This window comes from Salvelinus namaycush, unplaced genomic scaffold (genome assembly GCF_016432855.1).
Source record: "Salvelinus namaycush isolate Seneca unplaced genomic scaffold, SaNama_1.0 Scaffold1866, whole genome shotgun sequence".
In the NCBI taxonomy this organism is placed as follows: domain Eukaryota; kingdom Metazoa; phylum Chordata; class Actinopteri; order Salmoniformes; family Salmonidae; genus Salvelinus; species Salvelinus namaycush.
The window spans coordinates 27,823-36,997 of NW_024058637.1; the positions used below are offsets into that span (position 1 = coordinate 27,823).

The 9,175-nt window shown below is 48.4% G+C and overlaps 1 protein-coding gene across 1 annotated transcript in view; it reads left to right on the forward strand.

Moving 5' to 3' along the window:
- LOC120037773 (gamma-aminobutyric acid receptor subunit alpha-5-like) overlaps positions 1-7,907 on the forward strand; it is a gene marked incomplete at both ends in the record, with an annotated part of 32,512 nt that extends 24,605 nt beyond the window's left edge. Inside the window, one exon of the mRNA XM_038983737.1 lies at positions 7,825-7,907. Within this exon, the coding sequence (XP_038839665.1) occupies positions 7,825-7,907 (83 nt within the window). The remainder of the gene's footprint in view (positions 1-7,824) is intronic.
- Between the last annotated feature and the right edge of the window lie 1,268 nt (positions 7,908-9,175).

Consider the following 9,175-nt stretch of genomic DNA (forward strand, 5'->3'; position numbering starts at 1 on the left):
CTAGGTTAAATCAAATCAAATCAAATGTATTTATATAGCCCTTCTTACATCAGCTGATATCTCAAAGTGCTGTACAGAAACACAGCCTAAAACCCCAAACAGCAAGCAATGCAGGTGTAGAAGCACGGTGGCTAGGAAAAACTCCCTAGAAAGGCCAGAACCTAGGAAGAAACCTAGAGAGGAACCAGTCTATGGGGCCAGTCCTCTTCTGGCTGTGCCGGGTGGAGATTATAACAGAACATGGCCAAGATGTTCAAATGTTCATAAATGACCAGCAGGGTCAAATAATAATAATCACAGTGGATGTCGAGGGTGCAACAAGTCAGCACCTCAGGAGTAAATGTCAGTTGGCTTTTCATAGCCGATCATTGAGAGTATCTCTACCGCTCCTGCTGTCTCTAGAGAGTTGAAAACAGCAGGTCTGGGACAGGTAGCACGTCCGGTGAACAGGTCAGGGTTCCATAGCCACAGGCAGAACAGTTGTAACTGGAGCAGCAGCACGACCAGGTGGACTGGGGACAGCAAGGAGTCATCATGCCAGGGAGTCCTGAGGCATGGTCCCAGGGCTCAGGTCCTCCGAGAGAGAGAAAGAAAGAAAGAAATAGAGAAAGAGAATTAGAGAGAGCATACTTAAATTCACACAGGACACCGGATAAGACAGGAGAAGTACTCCAGATATAACAAACTGACCCTAGCCCCCCGACGCATAAACTACTCCAGCATAAATACTGGAGTTTGAGACAGGAGGGGTCAGGAGACACTGTGGTCCCATCCGATGATACCTTTGGGCAGGGCCAAACAGGCAGGATATAACCCCACCCACTTTGCCAAAGGTGGCTAGGAAAAACTCCCTAGAAAGGCCAAAACCTAGGAAGAAACCTAGAGAGGAACCAGGCTATGAGGGGTGATGACAATTGATGACAATGAAATACATAAAAGACCGTAAATACACAACTTGAAACAACCACATAATTAGCCATGGAGCACGTTCTGATTGGCCAGTGAGGGGGGTCAAACCTTGACACACCTTCAACTTGTTTATTCATCAAACCCCAGCCCTTTCGCCCCACTTCCAGCTACTGCGCCCATAATTCTGGTTGTGAAAATAGCAAAAATATTTCTGACACATCCCTGAACCTTAGCACCCATTGCGTTAGGTTTGTTAAAATAGAGCCATAAGTTTTGCTTCAGAGACAATCCTAAGAGGGAATCGTTGACATGTTTAATTATTGAAAGACTAATCAGTGAGTTACAATGCCTATTTTCTGAAAACAGCAATATTTCCCTGGTTGGGTATCATGCCATTGTCCATTGTTTTTCCTTACCAGTGTTCTCTGTCTTTTTACATCATAAGACACATTCTTCCAGTTGTAATGTTCCTGTGTAGTCCACTAGAGGGAGGTGTAGTTCCTGTGTAGTCCACTAGAGGGAGGTGTAGTTCCTATGTCGTCCACCAGAGGGAGGTGTAGTTCCTGTGTAGTCCACCAGAGGAAGGTGTAGTTCCTGTGTAGTCCACCAGAGGAAGGTGTAGTTCCTGTGTAGTCCACCAGAGGAAGGTGTAGTTCCTGTGTAGTCCACCAGAGGAAGGTGTAGTTCCTGTGTAGTCCACCAGAGGAAGGTGTAGTTCCTGTGTAGTCCACCAGAGGAAGGTGTAGTTCCTGTGTAGTCCACCAGAGGAAGGTGTAGTTCCTGTGTAGTCCACCAGATGGTGGTGTAGTTCATGTGTAGTCCACTAGATGGTGGTGTAGTTCATGTGTAGTCCACCAGAGGAAGGTGTAGTTCCTGTGTAGTCCACCAGAGGAAGGTGTAGTTCCCGTGTAGACCTCCAGAGGTGTAGTTCCTGTGTAGACCACCAGAGGAAGGTGTAGTTCCTGTGTAGACCTCCAGAGGTGTAGTTCCTGTGTAGCCCACCAGAGGGAGGTGTAGTTCCTGTGTAGTCCACCAGAGGGAGGTGTAGTTCCTGTGTAATCCACTAGAGGAAGGTGTAGTTCCTGTGTAATCCACTAGAGGAAGGTGTAGTTCCTGTGTAGTCCACCAGAGGAAGGTGTAGTTCATGTGTAGTCCACCAGAGGAAGTTGTAGTTCCTGTGTAGTCCACCAGAGGAAGGTGTAGTTCATGTGTAGTCCACTAGAGTGAGGTGTAGTTCATGTATAGTCCACCAGAGGAAGGTGTAGTTCCCGTGTAGACCTCCAGAGGTGTAGTTCCTGTGTAGTCCACCAGAGGGAGGCGTAGTTCATGTGTAGTCCACCAGAGGGAGGTGTAGTTCATGTGTAGTCCACCGGGGGAAGGTGTAGTCCCTATGTAGCCCACCAGAGGGAGGTGTAGTTCATGTGTAGACCTCCAGAGTTGTAGTTCCTGTATAGTCCACCAGAGGGAGGCGTAGTTCATGTGTAGTCCACCAGAGGGAGGTGTAGTTCATGTGTAGTCCACCGGAGGAAGGTGTAGTCCCTATGTAGTCCACCAGAGGAAGGTGTAGTTCCCGTGTAGACCTCCAGAGTTGTAGTTCCTGTATAGTCCACCAGAGGGAGGTGTAGTTCATGTGTAGTCCACCAGAGGAAGGTGTAGTTCCCGTGTAGACCTCCAGAGGTGTAGTTCCTGTGTAGGCCACCAGAGGGAGGTGTAGTTCCTGTGTAGACCTCCAGAGGTGTAGTTCCTGTGTAGCCCACCAGAGGGTGGTGTAGTTCCTGTGTAGTGCACTAGAGTGAGGTGTAGTTCATGTGTAGTCCACCAGAGGAAGGTGTAGTTCCCGTGTAGACCTCCAGAGTTGTAGTTCCTGTATAGTCCACCAGAGGGAGGTGTAGTTCATGTGTAGTCCACCAGAGGAAGGTGTAGTTCCCGTGTAGACCTCCAGAGGTGTAGTTCCTGTGTAGGCCACCAGAGGGAGGTGTAGTTCCCGTGTAGACCTCCAGAGGTGTAGTTCCTGTGTAGCCCACCAGAGGGTGGTGCAGTTCCTGTGTAGTCCACCAGAGGAAGGTGTAGTTCCTGTTTAGACCTCCAGAGGTGTAGTTCCTATGTAGCCCACCAGAGGGAGGTGTAGTTCCTGTGTAATCCACCAGAGGGAGGTGTAGTTCCTGTGTAATCCACTAGAGGAAGGTGTAGTTCCTGTGTAGTCCACTAGAGGAAGGTGTAGTTCCTGTGTAGTCCACCAGAGGGAGGTGTAGTTCCTGTGTAGACCACCAGAGGGAGGTGTAGTTCCTGTGTAGTCCACCAGAGGGAGGTGTAGTTCCTGTGTAGTCCACTAGAGGAAGGTGTAGTTCCTGTGTAGTCCACCAGAGGGAGGTGTAGTTCCTGTGTAGTCCACCAGAGGGAGGTGTAGTTCCTGTGTAGTCCACCAGAGGGAGGTGTAGTTCCTGTGTAGTCCACTAGAGGAAGGTGTAGTTCCTGTGTAGTCCACCAGAGGGAGGTGTAGTTCCTGTGTAGTCCACCAGAGAGAGGTGTAGTTCCTATGTAGTCCACCAGAGGGAGGTGTAGTTCCCGTGTAGACCTCCAGAGGTGTAGTTCCTGTGTAGCCCACCAGAGGGAGGTGTAGTTCCTGTGTAGTCCACCAGAGGGAGGTGTAGTTCCTGTGTAATCCACTAGAGGAAGGTGTAGTTCCTGTGTAGTCCACCAGAGGAAGGTGTAGTTCATGTGTAGTCCACCAGAGGAAGGTGTAGTTCCTGTGTAGTCCACCAGAGGAAGGTGTAGTTCATATGTAGTCCACTAGAGTGAGGTGTAGTTCATGTGTAGTCCACCAGAGGAAGGTGTAGTTCATGTGTAGTCCACTAGAGGGAGGTGTAGTTCATGTGTAGTCCACCAGAGGGAGGTGTAGTTCATGTGTAGTCCACCAGAGGAAGGTGTAGTCCCTATGTAGCCCACCAAAGGGAGGTGTAGTTCCTGTGTTGTCCACCAGAGGGAGGTGTAGTTCCTATGTAGTCCACCAGAGGGAGGTGTAGTCCCTATGTAGCCCACCAGAGGGAGGTGTAGTTCTGTGTAGCCCACCAGAGGGAGGTGTAGTTCTGTGTAGCCCACCAGAGGGAGGTGTAGTTCTGTGTAGCCCACCAGAGGGAGGTGTAGTTCATGTGTAGTCCACTAGAGGGAGGTGTAGTTCATGTGTAGTCCACCAGAGGGAGGTGTAGTTCCTATGTAGTCCACTTGAGGGAGGTGTAGTTCATGTGTAGTCCACCAGAGGGAGGTGTAGTTCCTATGTAGTCCACTAGAGGGAGGTGTAGGACAATAGATTGAGGAGGTGTGGCTAGTCTGGCTAACACCTAGATTCTGTAAAGAATGTTTTGATGTGTATTGATAATGAAGGGCACTGTGCATTTACTGGTTGTTTCTCCTCTATGCCTTTCTCACTCAAACACCCACACGCACAGCCACACCCCCTGAGCACCCGCCCCCTCCGTGCTGTTGTCACTCAAACACCCACACGCACAGCCACACACCCCCTGAGCACCCGCCCCCTCCGTGCTGTTGTCACTCAAACACCCACACGCACAGCCACACACACCCTGAGCACCCGCCCCCTCCGTGCTGTTGTCACTCAAACACCCACACGCACAGCCACACACCCCCTGAGCACCCGCCCCCTCCGTGCTGTTGTCACTCAAACACCCACACGCACAGCCACACACCCCCTGAGCACCCGCCCCCTCCGTGCTGTTGTCACTCAAACACCCACACGCACAGCCACACACCCCCTGAGCACCCGCCCCCTCCGTGCTGTTGTCACTCAAACACCCACACGCACAGCCACACACACCCTGAGCACCCGCCCCCTCCGTGCTGTTGTCACTCAAACACCCACACGCACAGCCACACACCCCCTGAGCACCCGCCCCCTCCGTGCTGTTCTCACTCAAACACCCACACGCACAGCCACACACCCCCTGAGCTCCCGCCCCCTCCGTGCTGTTCTCACTCAAACACCCACACGCACAGCCACACACCCCCTGAGCACCCGCCCCCTCCGTGCAGCCACACACCCCCTGAGCTCCCGCCCCCTCCGTGCTGTTCTCACTCAAACACCCACACGCACAGCCACACACCCCCTGAGCACCCGCCCCCTCCGTGCAGCCACACACCCCCTGAGCACCCGCCCCCTCCGTGCAGCCACACACCCCCTGAGCACCCGCCCCCTCCGTGCAGCCACACACCCCCTGAGCACCCGCCCCCTCCGTGCAGCCACACACCCCCTGAGCACCCGCCCCCTCCGTGCAGCCACACCCCCTGAGCACCCGCCCCCTCCGTGCAGCCACACCCCCTGAGCACCCGCCCCCTCCGTGCAGCCACACCCCCTGAGCACCCGCCCCCTCCGTGCAGCCACACCCCCCCTGATTACCCGCCCCCTCCGTGCAGCCACACCCCCTGAGCACCCGCCCCCTCCGTGCAGCCACACCCCCTGAGCACCCGCCCCCTCCGTGCAGCCACACCCCCTGAGCACCCGCCCCCTCCGTGCAGCCACACCCCCTGAGCACCCGCCCCCTTCCGTTACAACTGTTGTTGTTGTTGTTTTTGGAAAATTCAAGAGGTCTCAACCCCAGAAGGAAAAACAATTACGTCTGAAAGAACCAATCAATGCGTCGGCTCAATATCTGAGCAAATACTTCATTTACCAGGTATGTGTTCTTTCCTCTACTGCACATTTCCTGTGGGGATTCTTACTCCTATGTTTTACAAAAGGAACTTAGAGTATAACCACAAATGATCAATTTCCGATTACATTTTAAGATTTATTGGAACAAAATGTTCATATATGGTCATGAGGAACATTGTTGTATTTGATTGGACCAAATTATGACCAGAGACATACCTGTATATATACCAGCTGATGTAGGAGCTGGTCTCATTGAACCGCTTTAGGAAAGCCAGGTGATGATGAACTATCGCCAGTAGATGGCAGTCTAGGATCACAGTTTTCAGATGGGATACTGTTACTCTGTTTTGATACAGCGGGAAATACACATCCCTCCAGGAATGCTGTTCCCATGAGTTCACATGGCATTCCAACTCAAATCCACCTCTGATTTTTGAGAGAGCAAATGACAGAGACAGACATGGATAAAGAGGGAGAGAGAAAAGAGAGAAGAGCGTGAGAGTGTACAGGGCCCCATTAAGTCTGTATTTTAGCTAAAAAAATAAAATAAAATAAAAAATCTGTTTTTCCCATTTGTTTTCATGTTTTTGCTCTCAAAATCACACTTAAAAAAAAATAGAAACCAACTAATATGGGATGTTGTAAGTCCCATGTTGTAAAATCCACAACAACACTTAAACTACATCAGGAGACCACTTGTGGAGTCTTTATAGGGTTAAAGGGCCTTAAACTACAAAAACTTATCAGGCAATCTCTTTGTTACCTCTAAATATTCTTATTAACAGAAGACGCAAGAAGTCTCCATGACAACCCTCCCTCTCCCTAATGTTCCTCCAACTGTAAATGTTTTGACCTCTTGGTCTAGCAAATAATGCAGGGTTTTGTTCCTGTGTCTATATAATCCTGTGTCTATATAATATCACACATTGTGATCTAAATGGATAAATGTTATCATAAAAAATGTAATAGTGATGATGACGACGATGATGATGATGATGATGATGATGAAGATGTATTGTAAAATAATCATGATGTTGTTTTGTAACTTCTCCAGGATAACCATGTCAAAGCATAAATTACTCTTCTGGTTTTGTAGTAACACTGTAATTCCTCTAGTAATACCGTGCTCTGACATAGTAATGGATTCATTGGTGTAATGGAGTTGAGCAACTGATGATAATGAGGATTAACTAAAACTTCTTAGGGGGCAGTGTTCGGAAGTTTGGGTGACTGAGGTGCCCAAAGTAAATTGCCTGTTAATCAGGCCCAGAAGCTAGGATATGCATATAATATAAATAATGTCTGTGAGTATAACAGAACTGATTTGACAGGCGAAACCCCAAGTACAATCTATCCAGGATTTTTTTGTTGTTGAGGTCGTTGGATTTTCCAATGCTTTTCTATGGAGAAGCCAAATTATTAGGACCCAGATTGCAGTTCCTATGGCTTCCACTAGATGTCAACAGTCTTTAGAAATTGTTCAATGTTTTTTTTGTTGAAAAATGAGTAGTCGTATTCTTTCTAAGTGTCACTCAGGTGGACTTTAGTCTTTTGGTGCGTGTGAATGAGAGCGCGCTCCTCGTTGTTTTTCTCCGTAATTGGAAACAGGTTATTCCGTCTTAAATTTTATCGATTATTTACATTTTAGGGTACCTGAGGTTGGATTAGGAACGTTGTTTGAAATGTTTGGACCAAGTTTACAGGTAATTTATTAGATCCTTTGTAGGCATGTTGGGCGAGTTGGAACCAATGTATTTCTGACTCAAATGCGCCAAACAAACGGACAATTCTGGGATATAAAGAAGGACTTTATCGAACAAAACAACCATTCATTGTGTGACTGAGACCTTTGGGATTGCGGAAAGATGAAGATCTTCAAAGGTAAGCGTTTTATTTTAGCGCTATTTCTGACTTTCGTGATGCATCTGTTTGGTTGGAAAATGTTTTTCATGGTTTTGTATGCGTGGCGCTGTCCTCAGATAATCGCATGGTATGCTTTCGCCGTAAAGCCTTTTTGAAATCTGACAAAGCGGCTGGATTAACAAGAAGTTAATCTTTAAACCGATGTGTAACACTTGTATTTTTTATGAATGTTTATTATGACTATTTCTGTTTATTGAATTTGGCGCTCTGCAATTTCACCGGATGTTGTCGTGGTGGGTCGCTAGCGGAAAGCCTGTACCAGAAAGGTTAATAATTGTAATGAATCACGATCACAATATAATTTCTAATCTCTGATGTCTCTCCAGGTTAACCATCTCAGCAGAATGCCCCATGCAGTTAGAGGACTTCCCCATGGATGCCCACGCCTGTCCTCTTAAGTTTGGAAGCTGTAAGTTAATAAGACTCTTCAGTAAACACATCTGGCATTACGGATCTGCTATTATCACACACACACACACCACACCACACCACACCACACCACACCACACCACACCACACACGTGATGCTTCTCCTGTGAGTCTGTACCTCTGTCCCAATGCTGTGAAGGCCAGGTTCTGTGGAGGGTCATTAGTAAAAACAAAACAATAATGGTCCAAGCCAGCTGCCCTGCGGTACGCTACAGAGGCTTCCATTAAAGAAAACGCTTTGTTTTCTATTAGAAAGGTAACTCTCATGCCTCACGGGTGGAACAGTGGTCTAAGGCATCGCAGTGGTAGCTGTGCCACCAGAGACTCTGGGTTCGAGCCCAGGCTCTGTCGCAGCCGGACGCACAATTGGCCTAGCGTCGTCCAGGTTAGGGAGGGTTTGGCCGGTAGGAATATCCTTGTCTCATCGCGCACTAGCGACTCCTGTGGTGGGCCGGGCGCAGTGCACGCTGACCAGGTCGCTAGGTGCACGGTGTTTCCTCCGACACATTGGTGCGGCTGGCTTCCAGGTTGGATGCGCGCTGTGTTAAGAAGCAGTGCGGCTTGGTTGGGTTGAGTTTCGGAGGACTTATGGCTCTCGACCTTCGTCTCTCCCGAGCCCGTACGGGAGTTGTAGTGATGAGACAAGATGGTAAATACTAACAAATGTGATACCACGAAATTGGAGAGAAAAAGGGGTGAAAAATTCAACAACAAAAAAAAGAAAAAAAAGAAAGCGAACTCTCAATAAACCATCTGTGTTCTGTTAGATAGGTAACTCTCACTCCATGATGAGGCAGAGGTTGGAAATCAATAACACCTATTTTATTTCAGCAATAGGTTTTGATCAATGACATCAAAAGCTGCATGGAAGTCTAACAGAACAGCTCCCACAATCTTCTTACTATCAATTTCTTTCAGCCAATCATCAGTCATTTGTGTCAGTGTTGAGTGCCCTTCCCTATAAGCGAAGAAAGTCTGTTGTTAATATGTTTTCTGTAAAACATATTAATGTTTTCTGTAAAAAAACACAATTTTTTCCAAAAGTTTATTTTAACACCGGTAACAGGCTGATTGGTCGGCTGTTTGAACCACTATTTTTGGACAACAGAATGACCTTTGTCACCCTCCAGGCCTGAGGGCACACTCCATCTTCTAGGCTTAAAGATGTTTACCACAGGAGTCACAATGTATTCTGCTACCAACCGCAGCAATTTGCAATCCAGGTTGTCGGGAACCAGGTGGTTTGTC